This window comes from Gallinula chloropus (genome assembly GCF_964237585.1).
Source record: "Gallinula chloropus genome assembly, chromosome: 1".
In the NCBI taxonomy this organism is placed as follows: domain Eukaryota; kingdom Metazoa; phylum Chordata; class Aves; order Gruiformes; family Rallidae; genus Gallinula; species Gallinula chloropus.
The window spans coordinates 142,266,344-142,287,559 of NC_140085.1; the positions used below are offsets into that span (position 1 = coordinate 142,266,344).

The window sequence follows — 21,216 nt, forward strand, 5'->3', positions numbered from 1 at the left end:
GAGAACAGTTGGGAAGAAAGTTGAGCTTATGGGTACTGAAACATACCCACCAAAAGCATGGTAGCATGTGCCAACAGCATGGCAGTGTGATACCATGGAGTCAAAAAAAGGGCAAGTCAGCTGTGGACCATGTCCTGATGGGTCCTTGTCAGTCTACCTGCCATCCTCAGACACCTGGTTGAGGAAGATACGTTTGATGCTTGCAGGCGTTAGATCTCATCTGTTACTCTGGTGAGACTAGAAATAGCAAGCTCTTAGTAAATTCATCCCTAGCAAGAAGCCTTGTCCGGGTGTGTTACCTGGAACACATCCCTCTGCCATAAGTGTCAATGGCAGGCCCTATCATCATCAATCACAGGAGAAGACTTGAGGGCAGGGAGAAAACACTCATCTGCAGAATGCAGGCAGTCTCTCTCTGTGACTATCAGTGGCCCTCATTCTGTATTCACTGTGCCATGCCACAGGAGGACCGTGTACCTGTATCAAATGGTTGCAAGAACCAGGTTCCCTTGGCATGCACATCCTGAGTAAGAGGAATCGTTATGTTTGCTAGCATGTTGGGCTCACCTCCCCTTCTCTGGATGTTCACCCTCCAGGAACCTTGCACCGCTCTCACTGAACATCTCAATGGCCACAGCAAGGAGCAGAAGAGGCTGCAACTGAGGAGGTCCATCTTGCATAAGCAGAAAGATCTGCTCCCCTCTGCCAGTCCCCAGGTGGTTTTAGCTGTTTCAGCAGCGTGCAGTGAGTTGTGCAGTACATGTGTGTGCACATGTTGGACTCGACAAAGCTATGTGCTCTTCCCCATGAAAGCACAAGGTCTTGTGCTAGAAAAGAAATAGCCGTGGGACTTTGTAATAAAGTTTTGCCTGCCAATAGGGTCTGCAGTTCTCTGCTGGTTTTGATCCCTAAAGGGTCATGGCATTCACGGCATTCAGATACTGCTATCCCACTTCGAAAACCAAAGAAATGATGTACAAAGAGGTATGTGGCTTCTCAAACCTATGTGAAAACAGAGATCCAAATCCTCCCCTTGGCTCAGGACAGCACTTCAGCTGATGGATGGCCATGCCCCTTCCTTGTTCCTCTTTACCCCTTTCCAGTCACACCCTCAGTCTTGTGGCTTCTCCACAGCCGCTGAGAATTTGCAAATTTCTAATCCTACAACATCAAAAGAAAAACTGCAAAAAGGGACAGGTGTGTGAGATTTTCTTCTTGGCAATGTTGAGGAATGAAAGGGGTGAAGAGAAGATACATAAGAAGCCCAGACAGCTCCCTTATCCCGGACCAGACATTCACCTCAAAGTGAAGCATGGAGTCTCCTCTCTGCCCCAGGTAGAAGGTGGGGCTGATGCTCCATGGCAAGGTAGCACTTAATTCTGAAACATGCCGATTCACAGTCTTCACTCAATACATACCTTTCTGGGAAACTGAGGCTGCGTCATGCACACACAAGTGATGTGTGTGTATGTGCTTTCCAATTAATTCTTCCAGCTCACATGGTGGTGTTTTTTGGTCTCTCTAACAGGATAACCAGTATACAAATGACATTTTGCAATCCAATGTTGAACACATTTTTTATTTAAACATTAAGATTAAATTACAAAAAGCTTCTGGAACAAAGAAAGGGTGACAAGGAGGAAAGAGCTGAAAACTCAAATTGCATTTTCTCATTCATTGTGAAAGCGAAACACATTGGCAGCAGCAAGGCGTTGTATAGAAAAGTTTCAGATGGACAGTACAAAGACCTTTCTGTCAATATTGTCACTGAAACACCTTGCTGTCATGAAGCACATCTTTTTTCTTTTCTTTTTCTGATCACACTTCTTAGTGTTGGCTGATTGGTTTTTCACTGTGGGAAACCAGTAATAATTATTTCAGAATTGCTGTAATTCTTTAGTGTAAATCTCTGCTAATATAATGCAATCTTCTTCTTGGGAAAATGTCCAAACACCATTTACTTTACCCTAATAAAAATGTCTACTGCTGCTGTTAAAAGTTTTATTTGCACAAGTATGTTCCTAATCTATGTGAATTTCATGCAATATATCTCTAATTTTTGGAATAAATACTGAGAATCATTCGAGAAAATTCCTTGGAATGCAAAATCCAAACCTCAGGTTTTCTTTTAAGGGCAAAATCCCACCACTTTTATTTACACAAGTAGCATTCTGCTCCCTATGTTGCTTCACTGCAAGCTAGAGGCTCGAGCAGTGAAAACCGGCGTATCCCCATTAGGATTTACTGCATTCTATTAACTTTTAATGAAAATTGGGCTGAGCTGTTTTATCTGTGGAGTAATGCACTACCTATAACCAGTAAAGGTGCTCAAACGTAGCCCTACGCTCAGTAATTTGGCACATTTACAACTGGCGTTACTCAGTAACCTATCAGATGACAATAGTGGAGCTCTTCTGTAAAATATAGGTGAAGCCTACATTTGTATGACTGTACATCTGAAGTATAAAAACCACGATATGTAGTACACTTGAACAGTTAAAAAATATAACTTATTTTATTTGTAAACTATCAATGCAAGATACTCAGCAGCAAAGAAGCCATGTTCAATGTCTTCTGATCTTTTATAAAGACCTTTTGCTGTAAGTAATATAATCGTCTCTGAAACATCTGAGGTTACATGTAGAAACAATCAAGGCAATATCATTTGTACATATTATTAAACATGCAAAAAACTTCCTGAAGAATATTGCCCAAATGTAGAAAGTCGTCTGGATCTCAAATTTTCCTTGGTAGCATCTGCTTTGTAAGTATGGCTCACATGTGGCTTTAGAGTCCTTCAGTTTATTTTGGAGAATTGGCACCTTTAATAACAGGCTCCCTATTCAAATATGTGGCCCAGTAAACCAAGTTAAAAGTTCCAAACAGCACTGGAAAAATTATCCGGGACATTTTGTCAATCTTACTGATGCTGTTGTAAGTCTTTTTGCTTTCGGCGGGCTTTTCTTCTGCAGGCTTCACCGGAGCAGGTGCGGTGTTTGAGATGACAGATGGGGCTGAGTCCTTTGGCATGTTTGGCGCAGGGGTCAGCTTCCCAGTGCTGTAAGTATTGGTTGATTTACTTCCCAGCAGTTCGCGCTCTTTTTTCTGCGGGGTAAAGGAGGAAACATTAGGAACACAAAGTAGAAATGTTCTTGAGATATTAACCCAAAAGTCTAAGTACCATAATCAATCATGCAAACGGGCAAAAAAATGCCTGTAGGCTATTACAACTTTGACTCCCAAGCAGCTGCTTCTGCTTCGATTTTACAGCCCTTACTCAGGTTAAACTTTCTCTGACGCCAGAGAAAGCTACGAGCTGCCGGCCAGACCCAGATCCCACCTGGCATCTGCATTAGCAGCTTCTTTTGTCAGGACAATACGGTCTTGCACCTGCAGAGATGGAAAGCTACCAAGACATGAACCTCACCCTTCTGCCTGCAGCAAGGACAGTGGTGGAAGGGCTCACTGCCCCTGCTAGCTTGCCCTCTTTGTATTTCTTTTTCGGGATGCCTGTGGGTACAAGCTCTTCCTAGCAGATCATTTGCTAAGAGTCAGTCAGGGGGAATGGATTGAATCTAACGGAGGGACAGTTTAGATTAAATTTTAGTGGCAAGGTCCTGGAACAGGCTGCCCAGAGAGGTGGTGGATGCCCCATCCCTGGAGGTGTTCAAGGCCAGGTTGGATGGGGCCCTGTGCAATCTTGTCTAGATCATGCCTGGAGATTGGTGGCTCTGCCTGTGGCAGGGGGGTTGGAGCTCTATGATCCTTGGGGTCCCTTCCAACCCAGACCATTCTGTGATTCTGTGATTCTCTGCAGACATTTATTTCATCATACATGTCCACTACTATCAGAAGTTCAGCCACTGAAATCCAATGCCACAAGTACTCAAAGCTCTGTATCCCTCTAAAAACTGTACACTCTATAGAGATGGTGGAGACTGATAGTCTGTCTCTGTGAAAAGAATATGGCATATTTCCCTGCAAATATTCCTCTATAGAAATGTGAAAGTATGTAATGAGGTAATCTTTTTCACCAAGAAGCTGAAAATTGTCCACTCAGTTATTTGAGCTATGCTGAGTAAATGGTTTATGTTCTAGATATTTAAAACTATGTAAGGTAAGCACCTTGATCTTAGCAGCTTCCAGGGCTTTTTTGCCATCCCATGCCCAACTCCTCTTGGTGAAATAGTTGACTGTTGCAAATTCAATCAATGCAGAAAATACAAAGGCATAGCAGACAGCTATAAACCAGTCCATTGCAGTAGCATAGGCCACTTTTGGCAAAGAATTACGGGCACTGATACTTAAGGTGGTCATGGTGAGGACTGTTGTTACTCCTGCAAAAGAAGAAGAAGGGAAAAAAAAAAGAAGAGGCCGATATCAGTTTGGTAACCCTTATGAGATCCCTAGTGAGTTATGAGCAGGCCACAATTCAACACGATATCTAAGGCGGCCACGTGAAGTCATCAGTGTTTGCATATTATGGTCTGAAAGAGAAAGATACTCTACCAAGAAAAAAAGCAAGCCTCTGCCCTCAGGTGTGTACTTCTGTGGTGTTCTGGTTATCTCTATTTATAGCCTATCTAAGTAAGTATTTCAAAGGGTAACAGCTGTTATATGAACTGAAACCTTACTGGCATTTTATCCCTGCACTCTGATGCATGGTATGTATAGTGTGTCCCTCGTTAGGTGGCACATTATCAAACCAGCGAGCAACCCATTCAGCAGTAACTTGTGTAATAAAGTGGGATTATGGATTTATTCTCTCATGTGGAGATTTTATGTACAAAATTGTTGGCTGTTACTGATTTCCTCCTCTCACATGGGTCAGTTAGTGACAGAGTGGCCACTACTGTCATCAGTGGAAGGATGGCCCCAGTAGGACGAAATTCAGTTCACAGTTACAGCTTTGTACACCTAGGATAGATGCCACCAGTCAGCAGAGCGCTGCTGGTACCTGTATTCCCCCCCCCCCAGCTTACTGAACTAAGCTTTGCTCAGAGGTGCCAACTGATTCCAGTAGGTTTGTACAGAAGGGTGATTCTTTTAAGAACAGCTGAACCAGGTTTTACATAATAAACTGTTCCTGCTCCCTTCGGTTTTCATCTCATTAAAATTTTGTATTTCATCAACCTTCACTTAAGACTGTTTATTTTCTGCAATCTTCTAGTGATAAATTGAGTCATTTAAGAGACCCCAAAGAATTTTTCCATGACAACTTCTGTGGTAAATATATGTTTCCTAAATGCAAAATCGTATTAATTTGTTTGATGGTAATAGAGATAATTGTCACTAATTAACCTCTACATGGTTTTCCCAGATAAACATCTTAAACACAGAGATAAACAAAATGTCTCGAAGTGAAAGCTATTTCAAATACTTAGCTAGATTACACACTAAATATGATAATACGCATATTTTTTGTTGTAAACAATCCAGTGTTTTACCTGGGTGAGAAAAAGCCCAGACACAAATCACACCAATCTGATTCTTTTGTCTTCTGCCCTTAATCATATAATTGATTACTGAGCACTCTCTGTCATAACTTTACAAAAAAAAAAAAAAGAAAAAGAAAAATAAAGTGTTTTCAAGTGGATTTTGAGTTTAAACTGGAAGAGAACAAGGGAATGTCTAGAACATCTCATGTGGAAATAACCATTAGCTCACTGTGGGTTGCTTCTTTTTTTACAGCGAATCACTTCCAGAAGCCAGCCCGATCTTTCCCACACGCTGGGAGAAAGTGGGGTACTCACCAAAGACAGTCCTAGCAGGGACAGATTCTCTGTTTAGCCAGAACGACACTTGCGACAGGATCACAGTCATAATGCAAGGAAGGTACGTCTGGATGACAAAATAACCGATTTTTCTTTTCAGATGAAAATGAGCTGTCATAATAGTATATTCACCTAGAAGGAGAAAGATGTGCATGTGGGTACAATATGGGAGGCTTATGGATTCATGGAGTTAAGCAGGCCAGCTCCACCCTCCCACCCCGCGTTGAGGATACCATTCAGCCCTTCTTAACTGCACGAAAAACAGTCTGGATTTCTGCACTGTGGAAAAACAGGACTTGGGACAGAGGTGAAGCTGTGTCCTGCTGGTCTTCACATTAGTCCCCAAAAGCAGAAGATGTCTGATTAGTTCCACTGCAGCTGTGGTCCTTCCTGTGCACCTGGGATGACTCGATGTTCACATGCTTCAAAACCTCAGACACAGCCTCAGTGCTGTCAGGTTTTGACTCAGCCGTACAAACTGTCTTAGCAGAGTAATGATTAAGGCCAGCTACTCTTAGAACCCTGATTGAGCAGCAGGACTTAACCTCATTAGGGGAACTGTTACTGCCAGGCCATCAGTCTTCAGGAATGAGAACCGGTCCAGACACTCTTCCTGCACTGTGCTTGAGGGTCTGCCTGTCTCAGTAGTGCTGGTGCTGCAAAAATGACAGTTTTGTACCTGGATCCTGGGAGGTCTTGTTGATCTCAGCACCCAAACCCTTCAAAATGCTCATCCAGGCAAAAAAAAAGGGGGAAAAAAATTTTACAAATCCCTCTAGTACATGAAGTTTTCCTGGAATTTCGTACACCTTAGCCCTTGGAAAGATAATCTGTTGTTGGGCAGACACTGTGCTGTGCATATTGCACTTGTGCAATGAATATTGTACTGCCTGCATGATGAAATCATTGAAAGCTGCCACAGTGCTCAATTCCATGTCTTTTTTCTATGCCAAAGTCGTAGCACTGCCTTAATCTGGCTTTTGTCAGGTCCTCTGAATTTCAATAAATTCCTAAAAAAAAAAAAAAAGCACTGCCAAATCAACAGGCCAGCTGTCACCTTCCCTAATGTTTCAGGGAAAAAATATAGTCAAAACTTAACTGGTTCTTTTGGGCTGTTCCTGTGAAATCGTATGGTTGTTACCGAAGGCTATTCATTGATGGTAACCACTCCCCAGAGCCAAAATTCTGCTAGCTAAAAAAAAAAGGCTCCTATTTGTTTAGCAAAAATAAGAGTAGAAGATAAGTTGTAAGAATAAAGCAAAGAACCGACCCCTTCAAGCCCTAACAGATCTCTGCTCACATAGACGTTAAATTAATTTAAAAGCATGCCTTATTCTGCTGGGTACTGATGAATCAGGCTAATCCCTGTTCCCAAAGATATATTGTCCTCCAAGAATAAACCAAATATAGCGATAATCTCTGTTGCAAGCCTTGACTTCGTCTCCATAGACCAGCTACAAAAGGAAAACATATAACAGACTGATTCTGCCTTGAGTGAATCTCCTGAGCTGAGCGGCAGCCAGCACTGCTAAGCAGTTAGATTTGGCAGATTGTTTCTAAATGACAATATGGCTAATTAGCAGAGAACAGGTTTAAAGTGAAAGGGCTTTTGCAGGTATAGCTGCGCTGGTACGTTATGCTACAGGAATTCTGATATTTCTGGGGGAAGCTTGCAGACCTTGTTTGTGCCGAGGAATTCTGGCAGAAGGACTGGAATAGCACAGGAAAACCTTTACCTAACAGCCTGCCTCAATCTTTACGGCTTTCCTCAGCAGTCTGAGGATTTTCTGCTGAAACGGCTCCCAGAGGAGGGATGCAGAGATGGACAGGGAATGCTACGAAACGGGGGAGAAAATCCCAGTGAAGTAGCATCTAATTCTTTTCCATTTATTATCATTTTGAATCAGGGATGCTGAACATGCTGTGGTTTCAGGAGGAACTCCACTTCCTCTTTAATTAGAAGTGTTCAGTTTGTGGATTACCCATAAAATATGCCAGGAGCAGCAGGGTTTATGTACCTGTAATCTGTTTCTGAGTTCCTACTGCACTGGGATGTGTTTGAGTCACAGTTTCCCTGCTCACCAAGGAGGACAATGTGCATTACTGACTTTGACAGTATGCTTTCAGAGTCAGAATAAAAAAAAATAAAACTCTACACAGCTCCAGCTTCAGCAAAGCAAAAGGGTGTCCTTCCCCCCTCCTTTTTTTTTTCCTTTTTAAAATGCAGAAAATGAATGGCTGCCTTCTGATGGCCCTCCACAGCTGATTTTTACCTTACCATTTTCTTTAACCTTCCAAAGCTCTTGTCTCTGCTGAAATAATGGTATCACTGTGATTCTGTACTTGCTCTTCTTCCAACTGGTATCTTCCCCGATTACCCATACTTTCACTTTCAAGAATGCCTGTGCTAGGAATGATTCCTCCAGGAGATTTAGGGCTTGAGAAAAACCCCACAGCTTGCATTTTAATGCCCCTGGACCACCGCTTAAAGTAAAGCTAAAAGCTGCCCGAGCTGGCCTTTTGTTTATATACAAAACAATCCTGGCTCTGTCTTGAGTGGCAAAGCTCCCTTCTACTTCTGTCAGGCCACTGTTTATCCTCAGACCATAAGCTTTCCCGAGCAAGAGCTAATTCTTGTTGCAAGTTTATGTAGCACTTAAAAGAGAACCCTGTTCCGGATGGGGTGCACTCACCTCTGCACTTTAATAACTTCAATAACAAGTTTAGCACTAATGAAAAGCAAGAATGGCTGCATTTCTTCTCAGAGCTACACTGCTGTGCTGCTGCTTGCCTTAGGGGCTCGTTGGGTTGTTGGGGTTTTTTTGCTTTAAAAGCTGTTACAGTATTTTATTTATTTATTTATTTTTAATCTAGATGAGGGAGTTCTGGAGATAAAGCTTTAAAATTTTCCAGGATCTTACACGCATTTCTTCTACCACCACTACGCTGGGATTCAATAGGGTAATTTAATGAGGCTGGACCGGCCCCCAGGCTTGATTGTTTACTGGATATACCTGAACTCAGGTGTAAAAACAACCATTCTGGTAAGATCCTGACATCAGGTCTGTGTCACCACAGTCCCTGACCACGCTGACTCCCAGAGTATTTTGCCCAAGGAGAGATGCCTGTGTTCTTTTTACAGTGACATGGGGGAAAGATTAATCTCAAAACCAAATCAGAATAATTCGATGTAAAAAGGATCGAATGCTTCTTTTATTATTTAGGCTTTGGATATTTCAGAACTCAGGCTCCAGCTGGCAGAAGATAAAAGAGTGGGTTTTTGTTTTGTTTTGTGGCACTGCAGATCCTAAGTTAGAGATGAGAGACTCTGGGTACGGGGAACAGAACTGGGCAACCATTTATGGAAAGCAACGAGGATCTACTTGGACCTAAAGCCCATATCTGATTGTTTTCAGCACTTGCACCACCGGGACGTTAACAGATGTTGGGTCTGTTGGAAGCAGTGTGAGGAGTCAAATATCTTCTCCTTTGGGGCAAGGACATTTGGGAATATCAGCACAAAAAGTAACCCCAAACAGGTGGCACGTGTCTGAGCTATTTTCTGTGGCACGGCTAAAGCTTTCCCAATTTCAAGACTGGTTTGTGAATTAGGAGTGCCAGAATATCTTTTCTTAGAAGGCACCTAAACTTAGTGGCTTGGCTACAAAATCAGTAGAATCCCAAGGGGCTGGTGCAGGTCCAGCATTTCCATTAAAAAAAGAAAAAAAGGAGCATAATTTGTCCTATGACAAACACAAACAGTTTGCCTATGCAACTGCAAGGGCTGTGTAGTCTGACTTGCGTGTCAAAAAACCCCACTGAAGACTCAAGCACTTGGATTTGTGCAGTAGCTATTTGTTTTTTTCTTTCTCACATTGAACAATTCAATAGAAGGAAGAAATGCCTTAGACGGCCGCTCATAAGTAACCCTGATTACTGGCCTCCTACAAGCTTGATGAAGTCCAGCAAATCCATCAGTGACTGATGCTTTCCCTGGGGCAAAATCGGATTTTTGTATTTTGCTAATCCGCGGCTACAATCTGTGTCCTGCTCTTTGTGATCCACCCTGCAATCAGAATCCAGCCAGCCCAGATGTATCCCGGGACATTAATATAAAATCTTGACGTTGGAAAACAGGCATTTATTAGCCTAAATCTTAAGATACAGGAGGGAGGTGGTTGCTGGGCAGAAACTTTGGGATTTGTCTGAAGAGTCCCCCGGTTCCTTGGGCTGAGGAGTACAAGGAGCTTTCACAGGCAAAGCTGCAAACTGGAAGTGGCCCGGAGCTGACACACTGGAGCACTGGGCTGGATGGTTTTCTTGCTCTGAGGAGCAGGACGAGCTTGGAGGAGATGCCCCAGTACATCCTCTGGATCTTTTTCTTGGCAGCGATGAAGGCGAGAGGGGAGCTACCGTTCATTGCTGAAAACAACGCGGCTATGATGGTGAACTGGTAAGGAAAAAAGTGGTTTTGCTCTTTAACGGGAGATAGCCTACTTGTCCTTCTTCTGCAGCAGTGGCTACTTTGACTCTGTCCATATGCTTCTCTTCACTTTAGGTATCTTTTCTTTAGCAACAGATTTGTGTGGCCTGAAATGGGCAAGGGAGGGGGTGAAGCTCTGTAGGATGGAGAGAGAGGTTGTGTTTTGAGGGCCCCCACCCCATGCCACTGAAGGCAAGTTTTCCCTGTCTTTGTCTCTTGTTTGGACAGTAAGCGGCAAGGTCAGCTGCCCCCCTCTTTATTTGCTGTGCTTGGACAGTGTGAGCAGAACTATCTTCATGTGTTTGTCCAGCTAACCTTGTGTGTGAGCGTACATGTATGTGCCTGTTTTCACATCTCCTAAATTTCCTGTGGACAGTAACAGGTTCCTGGCTTGATCCATACCTTGTCTTCCACAATCCCACCTTCGGCTCAGAGCCCATCATATTTCACCAGGCTCACAGTGCATGGCCAGAAGACTCTGCTGTGCTTTGCCAGCAGGAATTGCTCCCATCCTGGGTGCTGCAGGCTGCCCCCTCTCCCCTCCCCAAGCCCCAGAAGAAATCCCCCTTCCCTCCACGGCAGGCTGTTTCTCTTCCCGGCTGAGGAGCCCCCACACTGGATGCCACTAATGCTCTCCAGCCGAGTGTATTGTGTAACCTGGTTAAGCCCCCATCCTGCTGAGCCCACGTGACCCCTGTCCCAGTCTCGACCCCCCCGGGAGTCCCCCTGCCAATGCCCGCCCAGGGCTGCCCTTGCGTGGGAGCCTTAAGAAGCAGGGGAGCACAGCTCACGTGGGTGCCCGGCCTGGGATTAAAGCTTCTTTGCCTCCCTAATGCTGCCACATCTGGCGCCTCCGCTTGCAGCCTGGGAGGAAACGGGAATCCTCGGGGTTTGCACCTCCTCTCCATCCACGTGGTGCCCTGGACATGCCGCAGAGCCGCGCCACAGCCCCCACCAGCCCTCTGCTCACTCCCCCCCCCGCCCCCAACACACTTTCATCAAGCGAATAATTTTAAAGCGATGATTGAAACGGATCAAGCGCGTGGGTGGCAGTTGCCTCTCGGGGTGGTTCCTCCCACAGGGAAACAAGCCAGCGACAGCGCTGGCAGCCTCAGCACAGGCGGCCGCCAAGAAGCTGTATGCAACTTCTCCAGCGCTCCCGTTACATAGCAGGGGCTTGGACACATCTTCAGCCACAGCCTTGTGGCGTACCTAAGAGCCAGCACCTAACCTTCTCTGTGCTCCAGGGCCTCGGCTAAGTGGGCAGGAACCCGCACGTGATACCCCCAACACCCCACATCCCACATGTGCTTCCGTAGCCTCCTTGCAAACTAACCAGAGCTGGTGGGTCTGCCCTCTTGCTCCGGCTATCAGAAACCATCAGGTGGAAATATTCCCCCTACCTGTACTGGTACTGATGTTTTCAGTTCCTACAGTCTGTCCCATCAGGTGGTACTGGTTAAGTCGTGAACCATCTTCGGCCACCACCACAGATGTTGTGGTGCTATTAGTCCACACATAGATCACTTCGGAATTGGGGTAAGCATCTGTTGACAAAAGGGGGGGGGAAAAAGACAGACATGAGTAAAAATACCATGCAATATTTTAGTGGATCCTTAAATGATAAGTGGTGGGGAGAGGGAAGAATGGAGGAGGGAGAGTGAATGGAGAAAAACAAATAAAGATGATATAATCATGTTCCCATATGCCCAGCTCAAAAATATTAGGTTGAAGCCTTCTAATATAACAGATGTGTGGGATGGTTTGTCGAAGGCTGGGACAGTGGAGGTATAAATATAATCCATCACAACCACTCGATTTGGGAAAGAGCAGCTCAGACCCGTGCTAACCTAGCTGGCAGCTCCTAAAGCCCAGCAAAGCTGTGAAAGGCATTTTGCTCACTCCCCCCACCCCCAAAAGGACTCAGACACCCCGGGTGCCTGAACAACAGGGTCCTTTTGTGTCTTGTTCCATCTCCAGGATAAAATACCAAGTGACACCACAGACAACTACAGGGCCTGATGTGTGTACCCTGACTTTGGGATATGTACTTGTGAATGAGGGGGGAGGTCTTGCGTTGCGCGTGATGGCTGCAGATAAAGGAAGGTGGGACATGAGTGCCTATGCCTTTGGCCTGCTGAGGAGCAGAGACGGGGTGGTGGGAGTGTACCAGAGTGAATGGGTGGTGGTGTGGAAACACCTGCACATCTGGAGATGCAAACATGCTAAGATTTCTCTCACAGTAATTTGGAAGTACTTGGAAATAAAGGCAGCGGCAGTACTGCCAACTCATTCCTTCCTCCATAATGTTGCTGCTATTTTTAATGCCCGAACACCTGGAGTAATTATGCTATTATGAGAGAAACTCAGGTTTCTTTTAGAAAGGCTGTCGCCTTTGAGTTTATTTTTTAAGCCTTCTCTGCACATGAAGTCTCAAAAAATCTGGGAACTGACTATACATTTAAAAATATTTAATTTCAGTAGATCTGACACTTTTCAGGGCACCCTGATTGTTGAAAGATTTTGGGTGTCATCACTGTAGGCATCTTACAGTAGGCTAGAGTCCATTTAGTACTAGTAGACTAAGCAGGCAAGGCTTACTTTCCAAACAGGAGGTGAAATGCAGGCAGAGTTGGAAGCGGTACAAAGTCAAAGACTAATATCTCACTTTCTACGATCTATAAGTATTAAGTTGGGGGTGTAGTACGTTTTCTTCTGCAAAAACTCACATCCTAGTTCAGTGCAATTTGGGCAGGAGGCAACACATCGGTGGCCTTCCAGATCAGGACTTGGAAGTCAAGGGCAAGAGGTTAGCTCGAAGGATCATGGGCACTGCCTCCAACAGACTTTTGCTTGCTGGAGCCCGTAAGCTGTCTTAGAAAGCTGCAATTCTGTGGAGGACTTACTATTTTTCATGGACAGCATGTCAACATAGGTTTCTGAAGTACTGCAGTGGCAAGAAATATGCTAAGGTGGTCCCTGGATTCCTACAAGCAGGAACATCAAGCAGAAAATAGGAAGTGATCCCAGTTCAGGTTAGGAGTGTCCATGTGTAGCATGATGAGCAGCAGATTCCTCAGGTGATGGAGCAGGTAGCAGGGAAGAGAGCAGCACCTTGTTTTCACTGTTGTTAATCTTCTAAGTGCTGCCAGAGGCAGGACACCATGCTAGATATACCTTTGGCCTGACCATTTATGGCTATTTAAACACCATTGTCCACACCTCAGGAAATATATGGAACTAATGAGGAAAGAAAGGGGGAGAGAGTTCAAAAGAAGGTCACAAGTATCTCAAGGGACTAGAAAACAAGTCATGATTTGAAGTTCAAGAAGCTGAAGTTCAAGTTCACTGACAAGAAGCTGAGCCATGACTCAAGCACTGAGTATAGATACTTGCATGCAGAAATCTAAAACCAGGATGAATTTCTTGCACTACCGACAAAAGGCAAAGAAAAATTCAGGCAGACCCAGATGAAGAACAGGACACAATTTCCTAATTGTTGGGGTGGGGTGTAACTAAACAGTGGATAACCATATGGGAAAAAAGTTATGGGCTGCTGTCACTAGAAAGCTAACAATGGGATGAAATCTTTTTTTGTCACATGTCTGACAGTTGCTGCTGCATTCAGGGCTGGAGCTGATCCAGGGTTTGGGAGCTGAGGATCTACAAACCCTCCACCCCTTGTTAGCCATGCAGCCGTGCAGGACTGCCCACACACCTTCCCTGTGCGTGTATTTGTAGCTGTGCAGTAAAATTACTGTAATTACATCTCACTTTGAAAAGCTAAGAAGGAATGCCTTCCCTCTTTCAAAATATTTGCATCACAAAAAATGATGGAATTTCACCTTCCCTTTAGAGCTGAGATACCTTCTCGTCTCAAAAATGACTACAAGTTCATAACATGTTGTAAATAATTCCAATGCCAGATCTGGAGAAGGCAAGTAGGAGGAGATAGGTCCATTTTAAAGAAGTGCTGCAGGAAGCCCTCTTTTTTTAAATGCTTAGCTGCTATATGTTGTTCATGTGCTGATATCCCCAGATTGTTGGTTTGTGTAGGCAGGTTTGTGACTGTCAAGAGAATTTGATTTTTACCTATGTTACTTCCTATGAAAAAACCCCACAAAAAACAAACATACATTTGGCTTCTTGCTGGGCTGATCCAGATATGTCCCTGTTACTGCAAGGATCTTGAGTACTGGGATAATTGGGTTTGTCCTGTTTTCTGCCAACGACACACAATAATTCAGCCTGACTAGACACTTCCTGGTGAGAGCACAGTAGCTAAATTCCACTGAAACAGCGACCATGCAGGAACATAGGCCTGTAAGGCTTAAACAAGTATTCAGATGCTTTAGTTCTCTGCTCTGCCTAGCTTTGGGGTTCCTAAAATAAATCGGTGCTTCTGCTTTGAATTACAGCCATTACTGGATATGTAAATACATGCATGCAATGCAGTACAAGGCTGGAGGCTCCTACTCTGGAGAAGCCCAGTACCTCCTCCTGTAAAAAAAAATAATAATCTGTCACTCAGACAGAGGCCAGAAGGTGACAAAGCTCCACCTGGATCTTGCAGGTATGCCCAAGCAATATACTTGGACTCAATGATCTCAAAGGTCTTTTCCAACCTAGACATTCTGTGATTCCTGAGGCTGTTTCTTTCAAAACCATGGCAAGGAAGGGAGGCTGCCCATCCTGGGCCAGGTGGTGAGGAGAGAGAGCACTCAGGCAGGCAAGAGCAGAGATTGAGGCCAGTCCCTGCCTGAGGAGGACTCCAGCCCGCAGGTCCTCTCTTACAGAAAAATGTCTATTGCGATGCCTGGCCAGGAGCAGAGTGTCCATGGGAGAAGGGAGAACAGCCAAGCTAGAAGAGGTCCTTATGCCGGAGCAGGAGGGTTATAGTCAGGGCTTTAAGGCACAGAAGGGTAACACATGTGTTCTTGTGAAGCCCAGCCCAAATCAATGCAGCCAGCAGTGATTTTCCCTCTTCCAAAGAAGTCTGTCTCACTAGGAATAATATGAATCTACCCCAGTCTAGGGATAATCTGTTGTGTAGGACCACATGCATGATATGATTCTCATCTATTTCCCAGGCAAACATAAGAAAGCACAGTCTGCATTTTAAAAAGCTGTAATTTAAGATTTTTGGCTTGGTGCCTCCTTTCCTCACTATGTGCCAGGCTCTGAGTGTCTAAGCCTCCTTGGGAGAAAGAGAAGAGTTGAGAAAATGTCAAAACATGAATGTGAATGTAAAAAGATACATCCACCCCCTCATTACATACACACCACTGAGAGGAATTTACAGTTCTGATATGAAAAGGCCACCCCATGCACCTTGGTGTGGCAGCTGGACCACTGACCATCCCTTTTCTGGTCATCTATGTAAAGCTCCAGGCAGATAACACTAGTGTACTTGCAGCAGGTAGTTGACTTCCTACGTCGAACCTTCTGTCACGTCCTCCCAGAAACCTCCAACTATCCCAAACTTGACTACCAAAAGCTCCAGCTCTGCTGCTGATAACCCATGCAGTTTAATTAGGCACAGTCATACAGAAAGCTGAAGATGTGGGAGTAGTCTAGAATGTTATTTTGCTACAAGGGCAGAGCAGGTGCTAATGGAGAGACAGCATTATTCACTGTCACACCAGAGCGTGTAGAAACCTCCCTCCACTGAAGCTTCCAGTAGGCTGCCTACCAGCCCTGCCTACTGAAGGACTGAAGAACTTCAGCTCACACTTTCTAGAGCTACAAAAAACGTTTACTGCTGAGAAGGGAACAAGGGGCTCCCCTCCTCTACCTGATACACACAGGAAGGACACTGAGTCTCCCAAAGGGTAACAAAGAAATGTAGCAGAGGCTTGGGTTAGCAAACTGGCAGAATGCAGCTGGTGTTGCAATCTCAAATCAAAGCCACTGAAAATCCAAGTGAGACCACTTAGGGTTTATTCTACTTTAAGCAGGTGGGCTGCTTCTCTTCTAATGACTCCAAGTAATTAATTTGCTGTTCTTCACAATCATTTTGCCAGTTTGCCAAAGAAAGGGGGAAACCTTGCTAAATTATTCTTTCTCTTTTAAGCTCACTCTTTCAAAAAGCAACAACAACAAAACAACAAAAGGTAGTGTGTGAGATGAACTGCTAAAATCACAGAGAGGTATAATGTTATTAAAAATGAGAAAGTGACAACAGACATTCATTTCTAGTGGACGTTTGATAAATGGCTGCAGGCTTATCACCTACCAGAAGGATGAACTAAGTAATTTCTTCTCATATCTGTTTATTGATGAGCAGATCCACTTTCCTAGATTCTAACATTCAACACACACCACACAATACAAAACCAGTAAAGATTTCCCTTGGTCTCCTCCCACCCTCCTCCTGCATTTGGCAAGAAAAGCATGGTGTGGTCTTTCTTACACCAGAGGACCAGAGGGGCAGGGGGGTGACCACAGCCGTAGGGAGGAAACACATTAAGACACATAAATCCCACAAAGCAGAGCAGCCAGTTGGTAACACCCGGAAGACCCCGGCCATCCACCTGGGCACTGAAGGATGCCCTGTTTTCCCTGTCCTCTCAGTTTGCAAACCGATCAGCGTGAGCAGTGTAGCTTTCTCCTGCCACTTGCCCCACCACAGGGCAGTGGTGGCACCCTTGCCTCCAGACAGACCCTCTCCTTTCTCACCTTTCTTTCTCTTCCACACCGGAATAAACTCCAGGGGGGGGGAAAAAAACCAAACCCAAAACCAACAAACAAACAAGTGTTTCTTGGCTCCTTAAGTCAAATAAACCTAATTGTGGATGGCTGAGTCCAAACTTTGAGTCTGTGAGACACAGATGTATTTCTAGGACTGATTTTTTGAAGCCATAACCCTTGAAAAGAAAATCACCACTTACATCTGCCAGTAAATTTTCGTATCTGCATACAGGGCATAATAAAATAATTTAGGAAAAAAAGAATCCCTTTCCAAAACACACACCCACAGCCCCAAATCCTTTGACAGATCTCACAGGAGGCCATCGAAGCAGTGCCTGCATACCTGTGAAATGGGGGATCTGGGTGTGTGGATGCCCACCCTGAGTGCTCAAGTTGCACAATTATGCAAACTGTTTATCCACAAACCCTGGCTGGAGCTTTTTTATCAGAATTATGTTAGTTGGAGGCTGAATTAACTTAAAGAGATGCTGTAGAAAGACGACTTCTGGCTTGTTTTGGATTTTATTCATTACTATTGTGCAGTTGCCGTCTTAGCCTTTATCACCATGATATTTAATACATGCCACAGGATCATCAGACTGCCTAATCTTGGGAGTAATGTTAAACCCCATCAAAGCCTGTTGATTGTGAAAGATGCACATAAACTGTCAGCTTTTTTAGAAGCCCTAATTACAATCTGAATACTCATACAAGTATCACTCTTTCTATCTTATCTATCCATTAATGTATTTGACTCACTTAGCGGCTGTTAGACAACTCAATAGGGATCCAGATTTACAGCCTTTCAAAGACTTCTGCAGGCAGTAAAGCAGCGCTGCTACTAAGCCATCATGTACCAGCTTGAATTCTCAGAGTCAAGCTGGGTTTCTTGTGGTTTGTGCACGAACACTTTTTAACCTGCTACAAAGCATCTGTCAACAGTTGCGCCTACGCAACCGAGGTCAGATTCGCGCTCTGTAATTGGAATTTACCATTAAGTTGAGTTGATGAGAGTGAATCGATGTACAAATGAGATCACTCTATAGGAAGGGATAGTGGAAACCAGCTCTAGTCAAAATGTAATTTTAAATATAAAAATAGCAAGACATGGTATGAAATATGCAAGGATTTGGTCTAGGGGGAAACAGCTTTTCATCAAATGTTAGTTATTAAAGTGAAATGGCAATTTCAATACAAAGAGAGGTGTATCCACATACTCAGTGACTGAGAGCCTAAAATGAAGACTTTGCCACAGTGTGATGAATTCTGCTGTTCTTGGGAAAATTTGAGGGTCATGGAAATTATTTTAGGGAGCTGAAATAATCTGAATTACGACTGTTCATTTAAGCTGGCTTGAGTTTACAGCATGTGGATAAACAGCATGTGTGATTTCAGATAAGTGCCAGAGACAAGAAGTGTAACGTGTATAGATACACGGGATTGCAAATTCGCATCGCACAGAAGCACACAGTGATTGAGGCTGGCGAGCACCTCTGGAGACCAGCCAGTCCCTCCTCCTGCTGACGCAGGGACACTGAAAGAAGGTTTTCCAGGACCATATCTAGTCAGGTTTTGGACATGTCCACAGATGGAGGCTTCACAACCTCTCTGGACAACCTGTTCCAGGGCTCAGTCACCCTCACAGTAAAAATTTGTGTTTTCTTGTGTTCAGATGGCATTTGATGTGTTTTTAACTTATGCTCACTGCCCCTTGTTCTGTCAGCAGGCACTGCTGAGCAGAGCCTGGCTCCCTCTTCATTCCCTCCCATCAGATGTTTATATGGATGGGTTAGGTTCCCCCAGAGCCTTCTCTTCTCCAGGCTGAATAGCTCCAGCTCGTTAGGTTTCTTGTCATAGGAGAGATGCTCCAGTCCTTGAATGATCTTAGTGGACCTGCACCAGACTCGCTCCATGACTTCTGTATTTTTCTTGCACGGGGGAGCTCAGAATAGGACACAGAGCTCTAGATTTGAGTAGAAATGCTCAGAATGAAACTGTTTGGAATGACATAGTATCATCTACATGGCACAACAAAGGACATCCAAGGAGACAATTATTCATGGACCTGGAAGAATTCTTGTGTGGAAACTGATGACACTGCTGTGAAACAGGCAGTAGGAAGTTCAGTCTTACTAAAAACATTGTTTCTGTCCTTCCTGAATTTAAAATAAATAGATAATTTGATAACACGGGCAGTATTCTATACGTTTTTCCAACACACAGTTTTATTTTATCTTGTTGTCACATTCTGCAGGGAATAGAATAAGATGTTCTGAAAAATGTGCCAGACAGGTCTTGAGAGACTTCATTACTAAGCAACACTAATATACTATACTGATCATTACTGAAAAAAAAAAGAAAAGAAAAAGCCCTAAGATAGATCAAAATGACTCTGTTTCAGAATGTAATTTATAAGTCACCTCAGGAAAAGGTGGGAATAGGAATGTGGTAGAAGTGTCTATGGCTTGGAAATGAAATGGAAGCTGGAAGCACAGACAGTACCCACAAGGTGTTGAGACATACAGAATCGAAGATGCCTGTGAAATTCATTTTGAGACACATAGTTTTGTAAAAGCCATTTTCTTTGGCTTTTCGAAGCAAGAGACAGCTGGAAGGTCCTGCTTAATTTTGGAAGTTCCAGTTCCCATGGGGAGAAAACTCTGAATTTGACCTGAATTAAAGCTCAGAAGTATAAAAGCAAAGGAAAAAAAAAAAAAAAAAAAGCAAACCCTTATGAGTTAGCCTCAAAGCAACTTTGTGATTTTGGAGGTGTGATCGATGATTAGCATAGGCGAGGCTGCTGGCTGCTTTAATACAATAAATTGACTATTTGCAAGCTGGTACACTAAATCACAGCCATACCAATGATTAATACAAGATGAATACTAATGAACAGTTGCCCTGATAATTCAGTCTGACACAGTACCTCCACAGGACTCCTTTGCACCATTAAGAAGAGCCCTGAGCCAGGAGCTGAGCAGAGTAATACAGGATGTCTCTGAAGGATGATTGTGGAGGCAGCAGGGCAGTTTGATCATTTTCCCTTAAAGCACTGTGCATATTTGCCACCAGGCAGCCAGTACCACCGTGACAGTGTCAGCTCTTCCCTGCCCCATCTGTTTGCCCACGTGGCCACAGGGCAGCGATCAGAGTGGTGCATCTATTCCCAAGGACCAGGACTATGACTGGGACTGGCTCCTTGCTGTGAAATCTGCCAATATAGGCACCCAGATCAAAAACCAGGCACGGCACACCAAACTGAGTTGAGTGTTCTGGGATAGCACATCCTCATGCTCCACTCAGAAAAGGAGAAAACAAACAACAAAGACAAAGTTTTCCCGTGGGGAGGCCTGGAGCACCTCAAATGGCAGCAGACACGTAGGTGCAGACAACTAACCCGTGCCACACATTGCTGTGGGACGCCTGTCACGAGCTGACTGAAAGGGGTGACTAAATGGGGCCTGCTGTGGGGCCATTAGCCATGTGCTCAGAGGTACCAGGCAGCATCATGTCTCAAAGTCCCTGCTCTCATCTGAGAGCTGACATTAGAGAGCAGCTGATGCCTTCCTTCTTTTGTTTCTTCCCATGCCTTTCTCTCATTGCAGTCGGTATTTATAACCCAACTTCATGCTTTACTTTCAGACTTAGTGGTAGCTGTCTCGACCTAAAACTAACCTGAGAATTGATGCTATACCACATTTAATGCAGGCTACACAACTGCTTTTCATTTGTAGTGGGTCAAAATCTGATGCTTTCTTTTTTCCTGTCACAGCTGGTATATATATCTGCAGCAAAAGGACTAGAGCAACAAAACAGTAGGATGTGCTGGGGTGACATTTAAAAATTTGAAATATCCTGGGACCTTCATGACCCTATGTTGGTCTTTGTAGGCCAGGCATATGGTAATTTCAAATCAGTCGGCCAGTTTGAGCACTGTGCTAACATTTAATGAACTCTGAATTTGCAATCACAATATTCAGCTGCTATATTAACTGCTTCATTAGAAAAAACAGCATGGTCATGAGAAAGATGTTAGAGATTTAATTTACTTTCTGCAAGGCAAACAAAAGTATCCTCCAATGTGTGACTGACACCATTGCTCACTTTGCATAGTACCTTACTTTCTAAGCAATTTTGATTGCAGTGGTCCACTCATTTTGCAAGCTGCTGCTTAATATCAGTGAAGCTGATGTGAGCAGCTCTCCAGGAGTATCACTGGAATTTCTTGTGAGAAATGCAGAGTGGATTTTAGAAACTATTCCATTTGAT

At 44.2% G+C, this 21,216-nt stretch overlaps 2 protein-coding genes across 2 annotated transcripts in view; one reads left to right on the plus strand and one right to left on the minus strand.

Annotated features, from left to right (window-relative positions):
- Nucleotides 1–2,802: 2,802 nt before the first annotated feature.
- Nucleotides 2,803–21,216, minus strand: part of GABRA5 (gamma-aminobutyric acid type A receptor subunit alpha5) — a gene marked incomplete at both ends in the record, with an annotated part of 55,516 nt that continues 37,102 nt past the window's right edge. The window contains 4 exons of the mRNA XM_084269673.1: nt 2,803–3,105; nt 4,126–4,337; nt 5,754–5,906; nt 11,661–11,804. Of these exons, the coding sequence (XP_084125799.1) occupies nt 2,803–3,105; nt 4,126–4,337; nt 5,754–5,906; nt 11,661–11,804 (812 nt within the window). The remainder of the gene's footprint in view (nt 3,106–4,125; nt 4,338–5,753; nt 5,907–11,660; nt 11,805–21,216) is intronic.
- The window catches only part of GABRB3 (gamma-aminobutyric acid type A receptor subunit beta3), a gene marked incomplete at both ends in the record, with an annotated part of 193,959 nt that continues 182,869 nt past the window's right edge, over nt 10,127–21,216 (plus strand). The window contains one exon of the mRNA XM_084269653.1: nt 10,127–10,227. Within this exon, the coding sequence (XP_084125779.1) occupies nt 10,127–10,227 (101 nt within the window). The remainder of the gene's footprint in view (nt 10,228–21,216) is intronic.